The sequence below is a fragment of the Apium graveolens genome, chromosome 10 (genome assembly GCF_009905375.1).
Source record: "Apium graveolens cultivar Ventura chromosome 10, ASM990537v1, whole genome shotgun sequence".
Classification (NCBI taxonomy): domain Eukaryota; kingdom Viridiplantae; phylum Streptophyta; class Magnoliopsida; order Apiales; family Apiaceae; genus Apium; species Apium graveolens.
This window is the reverse complement of record NC_133656.1, coordinates 57,770,205-57,790,645: the sequence shown is the minus strand read 5'-3', so window position 1 is coordinate 57,790,645 and position 20,441 is coordinate 57,770,205. Positions and strand designations below refer to the sequence as shown.

At 35.4% G+C, this 20,441-nt stretch overlaps 3 protein-coding genes across 3 annotated transcripts; 1 reads left to right on the top strand and 2 right to left on the bottom strand.

Annotated features, from left to right (window-relative positions):
- Positions 1-6,437: 6,437 nt before the first annotated feature.
- LOC141688820 (hydroxyproline O-galactosyltransferase GALT6-like) lies at positions 6,438-11,580 on the top strand. The gene is made up of 7 exons (XM_074492929.1): positions 6,438-7,487; positions 9,429-9,661; positions 9,738-10,028; positions 10,124-10,252; positions 10,337-10,510; positions 10,822-10,929; positions 11,043-11,580. Exons 1-7 carry the CDS (start codon positions 6,683-6,685, stop codon positions 11,250-11,252), a joined length of 1,950 nt encoding a protein of 649 aa, XP_074349030.1. The 5' UTR covers positions 6,438-6,682; the 3' UTR covers positions 11,253-11,580.
- A 1,168-nt stretch (positions 11,581-12,748) lies between these two features.
- Positions 12,749-14,501, bottom strand: LOC141690596 (uncharacterized). Its single transcript, XM_074495383.1, has 3 exons — positions 14,276-14,501; positions 13,854-14,113; positions 12,749-13,747 (listed from the first exon to the last, which is right to left on the bottom strand). The coding sequence occupies exons 1-3, from the start codon at positions 14,499-14,501 to the stop codon at positions 12,749-12,751; spliced, it is 1,485 nt and encodes a 494-aa protein (XP_074351484.1).
- A 2,130-nt stretch (positions 14,502-16,631) lies between these two features.
- Positions 16,632-19,146, bottom strand: LOC141690595 (serine/threonine-protein phosphatase 7 long form homolog). The gene is made up of 6 exons (XM_074495382.1): positions 19,126-19,146; positions 18,979-18,987; positions 18,073-18,929; positions 17,244-17,330; positions 16,844-17,111; positions 16,632-16,703 (listed from the first exon to the last, which is right to left on the bottom strand). The coding sequence occupies exons 1-6, from the start codon at positions 19,144-19,146 to the stop codon at positions 16,632-16,634; spliced, it is 1,314 nt and encodes a 437-aa protein (XP_074351483.1).
- Between the last annotated feature and the right edge of the window lie 1,295 nt (positions 19,147-20,441).

The window sequence follows — 20,441 nt, the reverse complement described above, 5'->3', positions numbered from 1 at the left end:
TTCTGAATACCCATTTGGTGTCTATTGGATTCTTTCCTTTAGGCTTCGGCACCAGCTTCCATACTTTATTCCTCTCAAATTGGTTTAGCTCCTCCTGCATAGCTAAAATCCAATCAGGATCCAACAAATCTTCTTCTACCTTCTTTGGTTCTTCCTTAGAAAGAAAGCTCATGTATAGACATTCTTCTTGAGTTGTTCTCCTTGTTTGAACTCTAGAAGATACATCACCAATGATGAGCTCAAAGGGGTGATCCTTTGTCCATTTCCTTTGTTGAGGTAGATTGGCTCTAGATGAAGAGGCCTCATTGTTGTCTTGATGTGTGATTGAATTTTGATTGTTAGAAACTCCCCCTAAGTTAATGGATCTTTGATTTGAGAAGGGAGAGCTTTCTATAAGTGATCTATTCTGACTTCCAGCTTCTTTTGATGACTCGACGGATGGTGAGTTTTGAGTACTGACGGATGAGGCTGGTTGTCTCCCGACGGATAAACCAGATTGTCTCCCGACGGATGAAGCATTTTGCAATTCGACAGATGTTAAATATTGTGCTTCATTGGTACTGGATTTTTCTGCATTATCCTTTGATACCGTTTCTTGATCACTGTCATCATCACTGTCATCACTAACCATCTCCACATTGTTAAATTTGAGGCTCTCATGGTAATCTCCATATTGCAGTCCTTCAATCTTTTTATCATCAAACACAACATGTATTAATTCCACAACAATGTTGGTTCTTAGATTGTAGACTCTATATGCTTTACCAACAGCATATCCAACAAAAATTCCTTAATCTGCTTTAGCATCAAACTTCCCATTCTGATCAGTTTGATTTCTCAAGATATAACATTTGCAGCCAAAGACATGAAGAAAATTTAGATTTGGCTTCTTGTTCTTGAACAATTGATAGGGAGTCATGCATTTTGCTTGATTAACCAGAGAAATATTCTGAGTGTAGCATGCAGTATTTATAGCTTCAGCCCAGAAATATGTTGGTAATTTAGATTCTTCAAGCATTGTCCTGGCAGCTTCAATAAGTGATATGTTCTTCCTTTCTACCACTCCATTTTGTTGTGGTGTTCTTGCTGCTGAAAACTCATGCAAAATCCCATTTTCTTCACAAAATGCTCTCATGACAGAATTCTTGAACTCAGTTCCATTGTCACTCCTGGTTCTTCTAACTTTGAAATTAGGATGATTATTGACTTGTCTTATGTGATTGATGATGATTTCACTAGCTTCATCTTTAGACTTTACGAAATATATCCAAGAGAACTTTGAGAAATCATCTACAATTACTAGGAAAAATCATTTCCTTGAAATGAACAACATATTGACTGGTCCAAACAAATCCATGTGTAGCAATTGTAAAGGTTCTTCAATTGTTGAATCGAGCTTCTTTCTGAATGATGCTTTAATTTGCTTTCCCTTCTAGAAAGCATCACACAGTCCATCTTTAGAAAACTCCACTTGAGGAATGCCTCTAACCAGTTCTTTCTTTACTAGTTCATTCATGGTCTTGAAGGTTAGATGGGATAGCTTCTTGTGCCATAACCAACTTTTATTCTGACTTGCTTTGCTGAGAAGACAAGTAACATATTCTGCATTTGATGAGTTGATGTCAGCTAGGTACACATTTCCTTTTCTCACACCAGAGAGAACCACTTTGTTCCTCCTCTTATTAGTCACAACACAGGCTTCTGAGTTGAAGGTTACTGTGTTGCCTTTATCACAAAGCTGACTGATACTCAACAAATTGTGCTTGAGACCATCCACTAAGGCATCCTCCTCAATGATGACATTGTCTTTTGAAATCAAACCATATCCCACAGTATAACCCTTGCTGTCATCTCCAAAAGTAATACTTGGGCCAGCTCTCTCCTTGAACTCTGTGAGCAGGGTAGAATCACCAGTCATGTGTCTTGAACAACCACTATCCAAGTACCATAGATTCTTTCTGTTTCCCTGCACACATCAAAATCAATTCAAGTTGATTTTGGTACCCAAGTTTCCTTGGGTCCTGCCTTGTTAGCTTTCTTTTTCTGTTTCTTAGGCTTTGTCTCATTTGACTTAGGGATATCAAATTCATCCTTAGTCATTTGAGTTGAATCTTTGAAACCATTCATTAGAACAGAATTATCATGCATATTTTGACTGACAGGAAATGGCATGCTATTAGTAAACATATTATTCCAGTAAGGCATGTTAAATGGCATTTGTGGCATACTAAATGCAGTATAATAAGTATTAGGTGCAAATGACATATTAGCAAACTGTACATTCATATTCTGTGTAGACATAGCATTCATAGGCATAGAAGGCATGACATTCATGTTGGGAAAATGAGGTCGCAAGGATGTGGAAGTAGGCATGGCAGTTTTGCAATTAACAGACAAATGATTTACACTACCAGACTTGACACAAATTTTTCTTGGTGCATATTTATCAGGTGTGTAGTTGTTATGCTTGTTAATTCCTACTTTACCATTTCTATTATTTTTCTTTTTAACCTCTATTTTAATCTCAATCTTTTCCAGTCTGTCACTCAATTGTATGACAGTCATATAACCAAGATTAGCCTTTTTCTCCTTCTTCACTTGACTGGATTCTCCCGGAATAAAATTCTTGGAAACTGATCCATATTTCTCATTTAACTTGACAAGTTTGGCTTTACTTACAGGCTTGCTCACAGTCGACGGATGAGGATTTATATCACTCGACCCTTTTTGTTATCCGATGGATGACCCTCATCATCCGTCGAGTCTACATCTGTTAGCAATCCTTCAACCATATTGGATTCCAGCTTCTCCTTATTCTTCTTCCAAGCTGTATCACAAAAGGACTCAATACCTTGAACTTTGGTGATTTGAGCATGAACATCTCTAGATGTTTTCCATGCCTTAATAACCTCATGTTTTCATTCATACCGCTTCTTCAAGATCTCTTCTTTCTTCAAGGACTCAGTTAATTCATCCTTAGCAATTTTACACTCAATTCTTAATTTTTCAAATTCAATGAACTGCGGCTCTAACACATTATTCCTCTCACTTAAAAATAAAATTTTTTCTTTGATTTTAGCATTTTCTTTAGTAAGAGACTTAAGTATAACACACAAGTGATATAATTCTGTAGACATGTCATTTATGGCATCATTACACTCAGCTTTAGATAAATGTGCAAGGTTAGTGGTGATTACCTGATTACTTGAAGAACTTGTCTATGTTTCATCAGACTTGGCCATTAGGGCTAGATTGACATAGCTGACATCCTCGTCCTCATCCAGACCATCTGCTACCCAGTCATTTTCTTGTGTAATGAAAGCCCTTTCCTTTTGTTTGAGCAATCCAAAATATTTCTGTTTATAATCCACAGGCTCAAACTTTTTCTTGCTGGAATCTGACTTTCTACACTCACTGGCAAAGTGCCCTACCAAGCCACATTTGAAACATTTTAATTTTGATTTATCCACCATGTTTCTATTTGGCTTAGTTGCTCCAAAGTTCTTCTTGAACTTGAACTTGAGCTTGGCAAATCTTCTAAAAAGAAATGCTAGATGTTCATCAATATCTTCCATGTCATATTGGCTCAAAGAATCTTCATTTTCTGCTACCAGCCCTTTGCCCTTGTTTTCACAGACCTTTGAAGTTGATTCAACAGCTTCCATCTTCATCTCCTTCTCTTTCTCTAACTCAGAAACTAGTGTAATGGATCCTCTTTTCTTCTTTCCTCTCTCTATCCTCTAATCTTGCTCTATTTCAAGCTCATAAGTTTTCAGGATGCCATACAATCTCTCCAAGGTAAACTCCTTGTAATCATCAGAGTTTCTTAATGAGACTGTCATAGGTTTCCATTCCTTTGGAAGATATCTAAGGAATTTAAGATTGGAGTCTTTTGTCTGATAGACCCTTCCATGCAACTTCAGAGCATTTGGTAGTTTTTGAAATCTACTAAAAATATCAGTGAGAGACTCACTATCTTCACTATGAAAGTACTCATATTGCTGAATTAGCAGCTGCATCTTATTTTCCCTGACTTGTTCAGTGCCATCACAAATAATCTGTATTGTATCCTAAACTTCCTTGACAGTTTTGCAATTGATGATGTTGTCAAACATGCCACCATTAACTCCATTGAACAAGATATTCATGGCCTTCTTATCTTTCATGACTTGTTCAATATCAGGATCAGACCATTCATGCCTTGGCTTGGCGACAAATGGCTCATTTCCAGTTGCAGCTCTCATTGGTACATGAGGGCCTCTCTCTATGCAATCTACATAGGCCTCATCTTGAGAAAGTAAGTGAAGATGCATTTTTACCTTCCAGTGATGACAATTATCTTTATCTAGAAGAGGAATCTTGACTCCAACATCCTTCTTGTTCATCTTGTTGTTTTGTTGTGATCTTTAAACTCTTTGTTTATCAAGAGCTTACTCTGATACCAATTGTTAGTCCCTAACAATGCAACAAGAATTATAGAAGGGGGGTTGAATGGAATTCTTGAACCTTTTTCACAAATTATAAAAGTGTTCTAACTTATAATATATATCTCTATGAATTGATTTGCAAAGTGCGGAATAATAACTTGGAATGGATCAAGAAACAAGTAATTAAAACACAAGTCTTTAAAAACTTTATGGTGGATTTGAATGTATCCACCAGAGATATATATATTTTATATCAAGAGAACTCTGTGTAGCAAGATGTGCTCACAGCTGCTTACAAATGTGAACAACTAAGTTTACAGAGAAATACTAAGAATACAGCTTACAAATGTTTCTCTGAAAAGTTTCTTGCTTAGTGTTCTTGTTGTTCTATTTGCTACTTCTTGGTTTATATATCATCAAGATTATAAAGTAATAAGACAAGATAATAAAATAAAACCTATCAAGTCTAATACAATGCTTCTTCATTACTCTATTCAGCATCTTTGAATATCTTCATAATAGCATGGAAATGGCAATGCTTCTTTGTTCTCTAAACCCAGTTGAATAGGCTTCCACATTCTTTTTGCATACACTCGACGCATGTGACTGTGTTGTCACTGTCAACTGATGTTTGAATTGATTATCCGTCGGGTACATGATCATCCGTCGGGTTGCCTTGTTGATCATCCGTCGAGTGGCATTGTTGTTTATCCGTCGGGTTGCTATCTAGCACTTGACTTCATTTCATTTTTGCAGAATTACAAGACATCATCTATGTACAATTAATCAACCTATTCTGCATATCTAATTAAAGTCAACATGACTTGAGTGCTACTACAGAAACTAAACAAGGTGTATGCAAAAATGTGCTACAGACTCATTATTACACAAGCTACTCACTCGATGGATAATTGATCATCATACGTCGGGACTATATTGAGTCATCCGTCGGGACTATATTCCTTATCCGTCGAGTGCTACATTTTTCACTAAGTAAACTCTACTAAGGCATTTTGTTAATGAAATCATCAATTTTCACAACATATTCACAACAATTAGGTATAGTCTAATAAAAGTGAATAGGTTAAAGTGGCAACTTCGTCATAATTAACATAAATTTATAAAAACGACTAAATAACAAAAAAGCACAGAAGATAATATAAATGGAAGGCACCTAATATAAAAATAAAATAAATTATTTCCTCTATTTTTTAATATTTTTCATTCGACACATAATTTAAAGTATTTTGATCTTATAGTTAAAATATTTATTTAACTTTTTTTGTAAATTTTAGTATAACTTATATATTTTTGTTGAAAAAAGATAATTTTAAAAATTATTATTTCAACTAACAAGTCAAACATATCGGAAATATGCGTAGAAAAGTTAAATTTAAAATATAAGAAGATTATATAACAAATCGGGAGAACATAAATTTTGAAAAATGACAAAAATGCCTCTTTTCTAGAGTTTGTGACAAGAATATTATATTTTTTAATTTTGGCAAAAATACCAGTATAATACGTAATTATAAATTGAATATTACTAATATGTGTTTTATAAATAGATAATTTGTGTTAAAAAGGTTTTTAAAAAAATTAAATTGAGATACACATTCACGTGTTATGCATTTGTGATATGAGTGTCTCGTGTTTTACTTCTTATTTTTTAATTTTTTTAATTTTTATATAATACTCATTTCTCAAATGCGTAATAAACTTAACCATTTCTCAAATGCTACTAAGTGAGTATTTTTTTATTATAAATTTTAAAAGGTGGTATTTTTGTTAGAATTTCTAAAAAATATATTTTTGACTATGATACTTTAAAAAATGACAGAAATTTATCTTTTTAATAATATGCCAATATGTCCGGAATAAATTATTTACTGGGAACAATATTTATGTCCCTACATATCATGGTTCATGCAGTGAAATCTGGGTCCACACTCACAGATACTCAGATAGTAAAAAATCTCTAGAGTATTATTTTACAAAAATGGCTTGGTTTAAGAAAATAAAGTGTGTTGTGATGATGGCTTACTTTTTCAAAGTCCTTTTTTTCAATTCAAATTGAAAGTACAGAGAATCAACTCTACCACCCCAGCTTGAACAAAGCTTACAACATATACATACACCTATAGATACACATATATATACAAGCTTCACCACCCCATCACCAATTGGTTGTTTTTTGATGATCAGAAGTAGTCTAATTTTTGATTAGGGTTATAAAGTTTGGATCTTTTTGAGAAATGAAGACTAAAACACCTTTTCAAGTTCTTGTTTTTGTTGGGTTTTTGTATGTAGTGATGGTGAGTTTAGAAGTGCCTTTTGTATTCAAAAATGGGTTGAGTGTTGTGAGTCAAGAGGGTTTTAATGATGTTGTTTCAAGGCCTTTTGTGCTTGAAAGTGAAGAGGAATTGGAAGAAAAAGTAGCTCCCTTAAGACCCTTTAATCAGCCCAGAAAGGTATTGAATCAATCTTTACATTTTAAAGAATTTGCGATTTTATCAAGATTGAATTTTGATGGCATTGTTGTAAATACTAGTAGTCAGGGTGGGTTTTTGGGGATTCAAAAGTCTGCAGTTGAGGCTTTACAAGTGGGAAAGAAGTTTTGGGTTGAGTTGAATTCAGGTAAAGTTGAGATTTTTAGTGAAAAGAAGGTGTTGAATAGGACTGAATCTTGTCCACATTCGATTTTGTTGCCTGGTTCTGAGTTTAAGGAGAAAGGGAGAATTATGGTGATTCCTTGTGGTTTGGCATTGGGATCACATATAACTCTTGTGGGAAAGCCTAGAGAGGCTCATCCTGAGCGAAACCCGCAAATTGCTTTGGTGAAGGAAGGGCAGTATGTGATGGTTTCACAGTTTATGATGGAGTTACAAGGTTTAAAGACTGTTGATGGGGAGGACCCACCGAGGATATTGCATTATAATCCTAGGTTGAAGGGGGATTGGAGTGGAAAGCCTGTTATTGAGCAGAATACTTGTTATAGGATGCAATGGGGAACGGGCTCTCGGTGTGAAGGGTGGAAATCAAGGGCTGATGAAGAAACTGGTGAGTGGTTTCTTACCACGTAAGTTTGTTGTACTAAAGGGTAATTTACTAGGTTTTATTGATAGTCTAGTGTTAGGGCTCCTTCCCATGGCTAAGGTCTTGACTGCAAGTCCTCACTCCTCGAATACTTAAAAATCTAAAGCATTCAAAAACGTGTAAATTATCCAAAAAGGGTAATCAACTGGTTTAAATATTGGGTTTAAAAAAATTTGACCAAAAAATAGTAAATGTAAACATAAACACTTGAACGAATTTTCGTATATTATGTCCCTTTATGTTTGTCAAATGTATATTAAGATCCTTATGCTGGCCAATTTGACCTGAAAAGTATTTTTTAAATATATTAAATTCGAACTTTTTCATGGAAGATCTGAGATCATATTACGTGTAAACCTTAATTTGTCGGCGTTACCATTTTAAAGGATATTTTGTTTCTAAATTTAATGTTTCTTTTTCATTTAATACATATATTAATTAAAAATATTTCAAACCCAAATGAGACACATTATTCATTTTACAGGAGTTTGGTTTTCTGCTGGTACGGTTCAAAACAAATATCTTAAACCCACAAGAGACGCATTAGTTCTACTCGAAATTTGGTAGCAAGTGTCATAGGATATATATTTGAATATCTTAAAAGACGGGGGATATACGTTAAGCAAAAAAGGCCAGGATATATAAAATAAAGTGCAAGGATTTATGTGTACATTTGGTACTATGATTCGGGTCAAATTGTTGATAAACCCTTAACTATCATATACCAGGGTGCAAGGAATATATATCATTTTCTTATGCTGTCTGTAAATTGTCACTGTTGAAGTTAGAGGAATCGATACAGGATTGTTTGATCTGGCAAGTAGCTTTTCGAGCTGTAAGTTGAAATATCACTATTTCTGTACAAAGCTGGTGTTCATACTCATGGGATAACGAGTTTTTAAACAGTATTAGCAAAAGCGAGATAAAAAGTCAATTGATTGGGAAGCAATTTGAGGCAATATCGCGTCACTTGGACAAGGCAATTTTAATTAGGCGGTCACTTTTGTATCCTCTCCTCGATTAGGCGATATAGCGAGGTGATCTATAAATCGCACTTAAGTAAAAAATTATTATAATCAAAATAAAACATCTCAATGAATTAAAATTTGTCTAGATACTGATAAAATTTAAATAGATGTCCACTACTTTTGTTACCAATTAAACTCATTCGGATGCTCTAGAAGATTTGACTTAACCTTTAAAAATTTACCACTCAATATGTTCTCACTTCATTTATTTGACTGTTAATTGCCTTCGCTTGCAGTTGATGTGTTTTATGTTCTAAATTATTAACAATATCTCTGAATTGTACACACACACACACACATATATATATATATATGTGATTCCAATGTTTGTTTTCATATTTGATGGTCGTTGTGAGATGCTCATCCTGCTACAATATAAAAGCACTTGTAAATTTTTGATTAATGATTACAGTCATATGGTTGTCGTACTTATTTAATTGTGGTAAACATTTGAAATATTGCTACATGCGATTTTTAAACAGTAAACATGTGTTTAAAATACTTTAAAATCTATTTTTACCCCTGTTCGCTTAGTCTTGCCTTATATAACACTGGTTTTAAGAATGGACATCATTTGGTCATATCATTTTAGTTTTCTGTTATATTGGTGGCTACGTTTTTGTCACTCTTGTTTTCTGATGTAATTTTTTTCATAGTAGTGGATATGTGTCCAATGTTCATATTAAATTTCGTAAATATAGAAAATTTTGTGACTCTAACTTGGGAATTTCTGGGCAAACCAAGCTTTGTATTGTGCTAGATGACCTAGTTTAACAAAACCTTGGTCGATTTTTATAATCTTTTTTATAAATCTGATTTTTAGCCTTAAAAATTGTTGTGACTCTGACAAGTTCAGTCAATTTTTGACTTACTTTAGTGGATGGTCAAGTGAAATGCGAAAAGTGGATCCGTGATGATGACAATCACTCTGAAGAATCGAAGACGACATGGTGGTTGAACAGGCTTATAGGCCGAACAAAGAAGGTGACAGTCGACTGGCCATACCCTTTTGCAGAAGAGAAGTTATTTGTCCTCACTCTCACTGCAGGCTTGGAGGGATATCATGTCAACGTTGATGGGAGACATATCACCTCATTTCCATATCGCACTGTGAGTGACATTCTGCAACCTTCAACGCCATTATCACCATAAATAATTTTCTAATATATTTCGCTTAATTTGGTAGGGTTTTGCACTTGAAGATGCAACTGGGGTATCTTTAAATGGAGATATTGATGTTGATTCAATATTTGCCGCATCATTGCCCACGTCACATCCTAGCTTTGCTCCTCAAAGGCTTCTTGATATGTCCAATAGGTGGAAAGCTCCCGCTGTTTCAGATGGGCCTGTCGAAATGTTTATTGGAATTCTTTCAGCTGGAAACCATTTTGCGGAAAGGATGGCTGTGAGGAAGTCTTGGATGCAGCATAAGCTTATCAAATCATCTAATGTCGTTGCTCTTTTTTTTGTAGCACTGGTTAGTAGATATAATTTGTTACTTTTTTCCTGCTACATACCTCTAGGCTTTTTACATAGGGTTGTTGAATCCATTTATCAATGATGCCTTGACAGAATGGAAGAAAGGATGTAAACGTTGAGCTAAAGAAGGAAGCAGAGTTCTTTGGTGACATTGTCATTGTACCTTACATGGATAATTACGATCTTGTTGTCTTAAAGACTGTTGCGATTTGTGAGTATGGGGTAAGTAATGGATTGCGCGGCTAAGAAAGTAGGTAACTATTACTGCATTGAGAGTACTTATGTTAGGAAGTTTCTTCTTTTCAGGTTCATACAGCAGCTGCCAAGTATATTATGAAATGTGACGATGACACATTTGTTCGAGTTGATGCAGTTATCAACGAAGCAAGTAAAGTAGCCAGAGATAGGAGTTTGTATGTTGGAAATATCAATTATTATCACAAGCCCCTACGATATGGTAAATGGGCTGTGACATATGAGGTAGTGAACGTTTGAACCTACTTTTTGCTTTTAGTTTTGATTCTTTGTGTAAAATAAATTAATTTATAATATATATATATATATATATATTTTATGTAATAAAAAAATCTGCCTAGAGTCATGTTCTTTTTGTCACAGAAACATGCACAATAGGTTTAAAGGTGTTCTCAGATCTATTTTCGCCCAATGTTCACTACCTTACATATTGTATTAGTATGGCTATAATTTAGTATTTCATTGCCACCCTGTGACTAAATGTGAAGCCATTTTTCAGTCAAAAGTCTTATATTAATGTTCTTTTTGGTTGTCAGGAATGGCCGGAAGAAGATTATCCACCTTATGCCAACGGTCCAGGATACATTCTTTCATCAGATATTGCAAAATTTATTGTGTCCGAATTTGAAATGAATAAATTGAGGGTACCTGCTACCAACTCTCCTCTTTCTTAACACACAATGCACACATAAACACATTACTTAGTTGATTTAAGATTTTAGCCGCAGACAGAGTAAAAGTTTGTACCCTTGTGCAGCTGTTTAAGATGGAAGATGTCAGTATGGGTATGTGGGTTGAGCAGTTCAATAGCTCAAGGCCAGTGGAGTACATGCACAGTTTAAAATATTGCCAACATGGGTGCATTGACGACTATTATACAGCACACTACCAATCCCCTAGGCAGATGATGTGCATGTGGAAGAAATTGCAACAACATGGAAAACCGCTGTGCTGTAACATGAGATGACACATTTAGAGCATCTGGTATTCGGGCACTATATGCGGGAGAACAGGGACCGATTTTTTCTCTGCAGCACCATAGTTTCTGGATTAGATGGGGGTTTCTGTGCAGCAATATAATTTCTGAATTAGATAGGGGGATTCACCCCTCATAGAAAAAAAATTCGTTTGTTAGTTAAAACGTCTTGTAGCCTTTTTTCTTCTAGGCTCTCTTGGCTGAGATTTCAAAACAAAGAAAGAATTAGTAAGCTCTATACGTATCTCCCAAGATCTGTGAAAAACCATGCAAGCATGAAAGGAGAATGAAATTTGAATAGAGTTAAAAACAAAATGGGTTTTTTTTTGGCTCCTTTCCCTTTTTATCATATGAGTAGGTTATTATGATATGCCATATTGCTTAGATTTAATTTGGAGAAATGATAGCGCTCTCGAATCCGTTCCCAAAACAATTTTCATCACGTCAACTAACTATTGCTCATGGGATCAATATAAGACCCATCAACTAAATTATGTCATGTGTAATTTGGATCAAATTTGACAATCCTGGCATCGCTCTTCATTTGCTGAAAATAGAGTAGTAATTCGTTTTAAAAAATGTTTGAAGAAATATATGGAGTGTAGGATGTTGGGATAAAATTGAAAAACAACGCCCTAATCAACAATGTTAGCTTAATTCATTTTTCAAATCGGTGATTATGCGTAACATGTAAACCTTTTTTTTCTCTCTCAAATGTCAGGGTGGTGGCCTTATATGTCACTTTGACATAGAAAATGGCCCAAATTATCGGTTTTGAAAAAGATGGCCCAAATTGTCACTTCATAACGGAAGTTCGTCTTCCGTTTTGACATTTTTTAAAAAAAGGTTAAAACGGAACTTCGTGAACCGTTAGAATTAAGTAAAACGGGGTTTCGTCCGCCATTTTGGGTTTTTTTAAAAAAATATTATTAAACCGTTTAGACTAAGACGGAGGTTAATAAACCGTTTCCTTGTTAAGTAAAACGTGGTTTAAAGAAACGTTTTTGTGAAATTTTTTTATATCAAAACGGAACACGATGTGATGTTTTACTCAAAACGTTATATAAAAAACCGTTTTGCATGTTGAGCTTCAGTAGCTTCAGTTATTTTCAGCAGCTACTGGATTTTTTTTTTAATTTTTACTAAAATGCATCAAAACATTATAAAAACTTGCTATTTCATGTAATTAAAACTTAAAATTAGATTGATAATAAAAAAACACACGAATACATTAAAATAAGTAATAAAATTCTTCAAAGTCAATACAATTTTTTAGGAAACATTGTTACTAAACAAATCACTAATATAACTCATTTTTTTCCCTTGGGTGCTTGAAAATCCATCGCATTTTGATATCTCATTGACTTCCTTCTTCCTTTCTTTTTCTCAACATCTTTGTCATGTATCACGGTTGGGAAATTAATACCCGTCGGCCAACGAGAATCTCCTTTGCTAGGAATGGGTTCGAAAACACCATTGTAAACCATTTATGCATTGTCTAACCTATAGATTTCGTCAACCAGCGATTCATGACTCAATTTCAAATGTGCGCAACATGCTATAACATGAGAACATGAAATACGATATGTTTGCCATTTCCCACAAGAACACAAGTACTCGGGAATCCTAACGGTATGCTTATTCCCCCCCTTTTGGTCAACCTTTCTAGTTACTACTTCAAACAACAATGAATTTCGATCATAAACTTTAACACTATGACCCCTAGAACGCACAATGGACCGACTCAACCTCTTGCTTGCATGATTAGTAAACAATCGACCTTTAGATAATTCGGTTGCAATTTTCAAACGCCTTTCATCAAAATACTCAACCGTCTCCAAAAATAATGCTCTAACCAATGAACTAATCGGGAGTTTTCTAGCATCAAGGATCGCATTGTTCCAACTTTCTGCATGGTTAGTGGTCATCATGCCATAACGCTTCCCTCCATCATATGCTAAAGACCATTTACTTAATGGTTTATCCTCAAACCATTCTGCCGTCCTAGGCTCCACAATCAACAATTGTTCCCATAAATATTCAAACTTCTTCTCTTGCACCTGAGAAGCCAACTCAACTAACCTATTTTTCAAACCCTTTCTCCTATGTGCAGTACAAAAATTTGCAGCCAAGTGTCTAATGCAAAACCTATGATGGTCAACGGGCTCGCACCATCCTATCTGTTGCATAGCAGCAATAATACCAGCATGTCTATCAGAAACTACACAAATCTCATGTCTTCTACCTGCCACAAACCTCCTCAATCTATCCATGAACCACCCCCAACTAGAAACATTCTCGGATTCGACAATAGCAAATGCAAGTGGAAGAATATGACTAAACCCATCCACTGCCACAACACTCAATAGTACACCCGAATATGGACCGTATAGGTGAGTCCCATCTATATGTATGACAGGCATACAATGCTCAAATCCATCAATGCATGGTTTGAAAGCCCAGAAGAGTCTCTTGAATGTCACTTCCTGTTCAAAATAAAACATAATATACTCGTTAACTACAAAAACATTACATAAAATATGGAAAATTATTTAAAAATCTATGCGATACTAGTATAAAGAGATAGAATACCTCTAAGCTCCCCCGATCTTCCATCTCATCCTCCTTAAAAAACCAATCAACCTTGGTTCCCACATTAAAACATTGGAACACTTCCATCAAAAAGGGGAGATCCTCATATGAACCTTCCCAAGAACCATGTTCTTCATCCATTGCTAGCCTTTTCGCATCTCTAATCTTCTTTCTTCCCGGTGGGTAACCAAAAATGCTTTTCACCGTGGCCATCAAAACTTTTTCCTTAACCATGGGATCCACAACAATTTGATCCTTAACTAGTTCAAGAATATCATAAGATGTCAAATTAGGATGGTCTTGAGAAACGGTGGTTCGCAAACATGTGTGTGGTCCCGAAGTTTCCATAATTTGAAATTTTCCAAGTGATTTCCGCAACCTAGCTTTTAAACTTCATTCACAACCACTATCCTTATTCTTACAAACAACAATCCAATACACATCACTTGATCTAACCACCTTAATCTCTTGATGATTCCGGATATGAAAGTCTCTAACCGTATGCATCAACACTTTTTTTGAGTCAAATATCATCCCCTCCCTCAACTCCATTGGCTCCAATGTCTCCTCCCGTGTAATCAAAGCCGAATCAACAACATCATAAGCATCCAAACTTCTACTACTAACCGTATCACCACCAACATACATACTACTAGTAGTTTGACAATCAAAACCCCTACTACCACTCCTCTCGGAAACTCTCGAACTAGTTTCCACAACTCTCGTACTTGTTTCAATTAATGGACAAGTTGAATTTTTTTGTAAATAAATTTCAACAAAGAAAGGAGGTCCATTCGAAACAATAATTCCAAACACTCAACATCATCATCATCATCAACCGGAATAATACCAAATTTCATATCATTGAAATTTTTCCATCGATAACACAACTTAAAATCATACAAACTCCTATCAATTTTCAATTTCAAAAACAATACGTCGCGCAAATTATTAAAATTCATACTAGAATCGAGCCTTACTTGCTTTGAAACCGGTTTATCATATACGTAACCCTCTAATTGAGTTTGTCGTATATTACCATCGGTATATATCCACGCAATCACCGTCACTGATTGTGCTCCAGATCCCGAACCCGAAGCCATTAAAAAATCTGTAAGAATTTTATTAAATATATATATATATAATTTTATTTGATATTCGAATTTTAGGTTTGCAAAGTAAGAAGCAGAAGACACTTGTGTTTGCAAAGTGAGAGACACAGCAGACAGTTGTGTGCGTCTGTTACATTTGCAATAATAAAACAAAACGGAACTTCATCCGGCGTTATTGGTAAAACAAGTAAAACAGAACACGAAGAACCGTTATATGTGGTTGTTTAAAAGCAACCAAAACGAAACACGAACTGCCGTTAAAATATATATATATATTTTTTAAATAATCAAAACGGTACACGAACATCCGTTTCATATGTAAATAATGTAAAATATATAAAACGGAACACGAAATTCCATTTTTTTTACCAAAACGTTGTTTTATCTGTCGTTTTCTTTCATTTCCCTGTTCTTTTTTTTTAATTTTGCTAAATATTTCCTTATTCATTTTAACAGTTATATAATAACATGTTCAATATTTATTTCTAATACTACTTAAAATGTAAAATAAAAAGACTAATAAATAAATAACATTATTTCTAACACAAACAAAATAAACACAAAAAATATGAACAATTAAAAAAACAAATACAAATAATTAAAAGGTTTGAATCATAATAAACAACAAAATATCTCCAATACTATTTTTTACAAGATTCCAAAAGTAAAATCCTAAAAATATAGATAATAATCACAAGCGACTCCATCATCAATGCCTATAATCCATAATCCACTTCATCATCTGCATAAAAAATGAATTTTTTAAATATACAGTATAAATTTAGGAAATACATTTGAAAAGTAACACACAATTCAACACTTAAATTTACAATTAAAATGCATTCTAAACATACACAATTAAACACACACACTTAAGAACTTAAAGTTAAGCTTACCCTCATTTCTTCGCGCACTTATGCCCATCTGTTCCACAGTTTGGAGGATTGGTAGTTCTCTTTGAACGTCGTTTACCCTGGGAAGTGTAGAAATGAACATACTTCTCGGGACGGTCCTGGGAACTCTGGTCCTGGGTACTCTGTGAAGAAGTGAAATCCGTACCGGCATTAGGATCAGTAAGAGGTGTAGGTGTTACATGGAGACTGAATGATGGAATGGAGAAATCCATAGATACATGCCCAGTAGGCCTATGAGAATGATGCAGAGGAGGAGGCTGATCAGTGGAAGGGTCCTCGGTACGACGCTGCTCCGTGGAAGGGTCCTTGGTACGAGGATGCTCGGGAGTAGGAGTCAATCCAAGATCAAAAGGAGGAACATATACATACCTATCCGGAATCTGAGAATCATGCAGGATGCGAGTAGATGATCCCGGAACATGAACAGAAACAGTATGAGCAACAGAATCACGTACAGGAGGATCCCGATCATCACCAAGATCCGTAGCCATAGGATCAGTACGATCATGAGTAGATGACTCGGGCACATCATGAGAATCAGAATGTAATGGAATACCATCAGCTCCAAGCTCTGCAGCAACAGGGTCTTCGTCAACCAAAACCCTAGCTCGCCTACCACCAGCAGCTCGTCCACCGCCGCGTCTACCTCGATGGGTCGGTTGCTGCCTCTCCTCCAACTGCCTAGCTCTACGAACCTCCACGGGCATCTCATCAAAACCATGTAATCTGTAGGCTCTGACAAAATCACAACACTAGTCAGCATAACGAGAAACATCAGGAAGAACATCTTGTGTCCACTCAGATATGTGCCTGAACATAAGATCCTGAATAAACAAACAAAGAAATGACACACATGTTACAAGATTGTTGTATGAAATAAAGAAACTACTAAAGCATTTGTGATGAAGCTATGATAAGCAAAACAACTTATTCTATAAATTAAACATACAAGAAGAAAACTTACAATGCGATGATTAAATGCACCAACACGTGAAATGAATCTAATAGTCCTCTCCAAATACCAAGGATGGTACTCAGGCACTGAACTCTCGACAACAATCGCATCTCCAACAAACAAATGATCTAAACGATGCGCCCATATAGATGTGTTAGCTGCATGTTTCTGAATCCATCTGATTTTGTCATTGCCCCTCAAGTTTGTACTATGCTCTGCCTCCGAGTAAACAACATCAACTGGGATAGTCTGCACGAGCCCAAACTGTCTAGCAACTCTATCAGGGCAATGAAGCTCGACTATGAAAATACAAATCAAAGGCCCGCAGTAGCGCCAAATACGCTCACCAGTAAAATAATATGCAGGAAGCTCAGAAATGACATCAGAAGAGTAAGGCTACCATATAAACTGAGATGGTCCAAGCCCATCCAATAGCGTCCGAATAGCTGAAAGGGTACGACCACCCGTGCTAGTGTAGGAATGACCATGAAGCCACCTATAATGACATTACTATAAAAAGTCAGTTAAATATAATATCAACTATATTTAAACGCTATATCGTTCCATATCATATCAAGTTCATTTAAGCGCTTCTAAAACCCAATTTGGGGATTAATGAACCCTAAAACATTAAAAAGTGTAAAATTCTAATCTAATATGAAAATATAACCCTAGCAACAATTAGGGTTTATGCTCCATGGTTTAGGGCCTAAAGGCCCTAAACCACGAACCATAAACCCTAACCATTTAAATATCATATTAACTACATGTAAACGCTAAATCGTTCCATATCATATAAAGTTCATTTAAGCGCTTCTAAAACCCAATTTGGGGATTAATGAACCCTAAAACATTAAAAAGTGTAAAATTCTAATCTAACATGAAAATATATTCTGGTTCCTAGGGTTTAGGGCCTAACAGCCCTAAACCCTAGCAACAATTAGGGTTTATGCTCCATGGTTTAGGGCCTAAAGGCCCTAAACCACGAACCATAAACCCTAACCAGTTAAATATCATATCAACTACATTTAAACGCTAAATCGTTCCATATCATATCAAGTTCATTTAAGCGCTTCTAAAACCCAATTTAGGGATTAATGAATCCTAAAACATTAAAAAGTGTAAAATTCTAATCTAACATGAAAATAAAGTATAACCCTAAACCCTAACCGTTCCGTTACATATAAAGTCCTTTTAAACGATTCTAAAACATAAATAAATTAATAAATGCTAAGTACCTCAGTCCACGTGGAGCTGCAACCTGACCCTCCCAGAAACGAGCATCAAACAAGATAAAAGAGGTGCGAATGGGAGCAAGAATGGGCAATCTCTCCCACTCCCATAACTGCAACAATAGCAGACAACCAGCTAGCTTATCAACGTCCTTCTTGCTTGTCTTGCATAACTCCCTATACAAATATGCAAGAACTGCAGCACCCCAAGCATAATCTCCGTATTTGTCTAAATCACGAATGAAATGTAGAAACATGGGATGGAAGAGACCTCCCAAATGATCAGTGAAGAGTGCACCACCAAATAGATGAACAAGATAACACAAGACCTGAAAGCGAATATCATCTGCTGATGCATCCTGCGGTAAACGTGCTGGAGCACATGAAATAATAAAGGACAACCGAACTCTGGATCCATTCATGTCTCTCTTCGGATCGGGATCTCTACCAAAAAGCTCAGCAACATAAGAACGCCAACTCATATCAGGGCCAGGGGTGATATCAGAAATAATAGCATCACCATCAACAGGAAGCCCTAAAAGAACACCTACATCCTGTAGAGTAATAGTAACCTCTCCCATAGGCAAGTGAAAGGTATGAGTCTCTGGCCGCCATCTCTCAACAAGAGCTGATATAAGACTCCAATCCAGCTGTAAAGATGCCACTCGAGCAACGCCATAGAAACCAGTAGACTGAAGTAAAGGGACCATACGCAGATCTAGCGGTGGAAGATCATCTTCATTATTAGGGTTTTTTCGGCGACACTTCAACATATCACCACCATCTAACCTCCAAATATCTAAAGATCTATGTGTATGCTGAAGATGAAGAATGCTAGGGTTAACAGGACCCTGATGCACATCCTGCAAATATATAGAAGTACGAGTTAAAAAATAGATAATAAACAAGTACGATCAAAACCTGTCAATTAACATTTCCACATTAACATTATCATAAATGAAATTGTAAAACTACTACCTAGTTAAGGCAAAAGTACATTGCAATTTGCATCTATTTGAACATAAGTTTTTTCATCTTTTTGAACGGAAGTTAAAGTACATTAAATGAATCAGTCTGCATTCTTTACTTTAATTCATTTCCACATTGCATCAAACATGTCACTAAAACTACAAATATAATATGTTTCCAGAGCAAGAAACCTTAATAGCGTTTTGCACCAGATAGTTTGTTATCAAGAAACCTTGAATGGATGTTTTTATCATCATTATAACAGAACTTTGATTGCAGATAGAATCCAGGAGCCATCCTACCACATGCAAAGAGATCTCTCTTAGTATGAGAAAATAATGGTCTGAACATTATTTGCTCCAAAATCGGTACTTATATATGCTTCTTCTTGTACAAGGGGAGGTGATATCTATGCTTCCTAATGGGGTCAATGAAAATTAAATTTTTATTTAACAAAGTGCAATGATATTGAGACTTGTACATCTCCAAGAAGGCATAGAACAATGGACAACATCAATCAATCAAAATATACATGTTAGTCATAGTTTAGCTAGAATCCCCCAAGTTTTGGAGTTTAAAATATCTTAATACCTTGTATTAATACTACAGCTCATAATCAAGTTGTAAAAATTATTCATTATGCTACTGTCACTTTCTTTCTCCATTCAGTATTCCCCCATGCAAATGTTCCATTCCTTAATTCCATACTTAATACTATTATATTACAGCATGTTTCTTTAAACAACTCTGTATTTAAACAAAGAAACAGTGAAGTCCTTGGGCCTTAAAAATATTATTAAGATTCGAAATGGATTGTACAAAGAATAATAAGTTGGTTAGCCGGCTGACAGAAGACGCGTGATTTATAATAGGCATGCGTCTGGGCAGCTTTTAGTCGTTTATATGACACATAAACAGACTATTTTCTGATGTTCTTGATATTAGCTATCGTCATCGTGATTGCATTATGATATAAAATCTGCTGTAAAAAGAATTTACACAGTCGGGATCGAGTAGCTATTGTAAGAAGGTGAATGTACTAACAGTGAACAGAGAGTATCCGGGGCCAACCATAACATTTTACGAAGGTGACAATGTGGAGATCAAAGTCAAACACTAATATAATTCTAACACTACAGAGTACTGAAAGCAAAGTATGCAACATATAAGCAGCAATTAAAAGTATAAATCGGCAATCTAAAACTGTAGATCAGGTAATCCAATGGGGAATTTAATCAAACACTTCGTGTGCAATCAAATCATAAAAATATAAAAGCTCAAAAATTATAAAAATACAGATAATTACCTCAATATTCATAATTGTTGTAAGGAGGAATGATTGTTGTAGTGTTTTATGGTCGTGGTTTTTCCCGTCTTCTCCGGCTTGTCGATAGAATGTGCCCGGT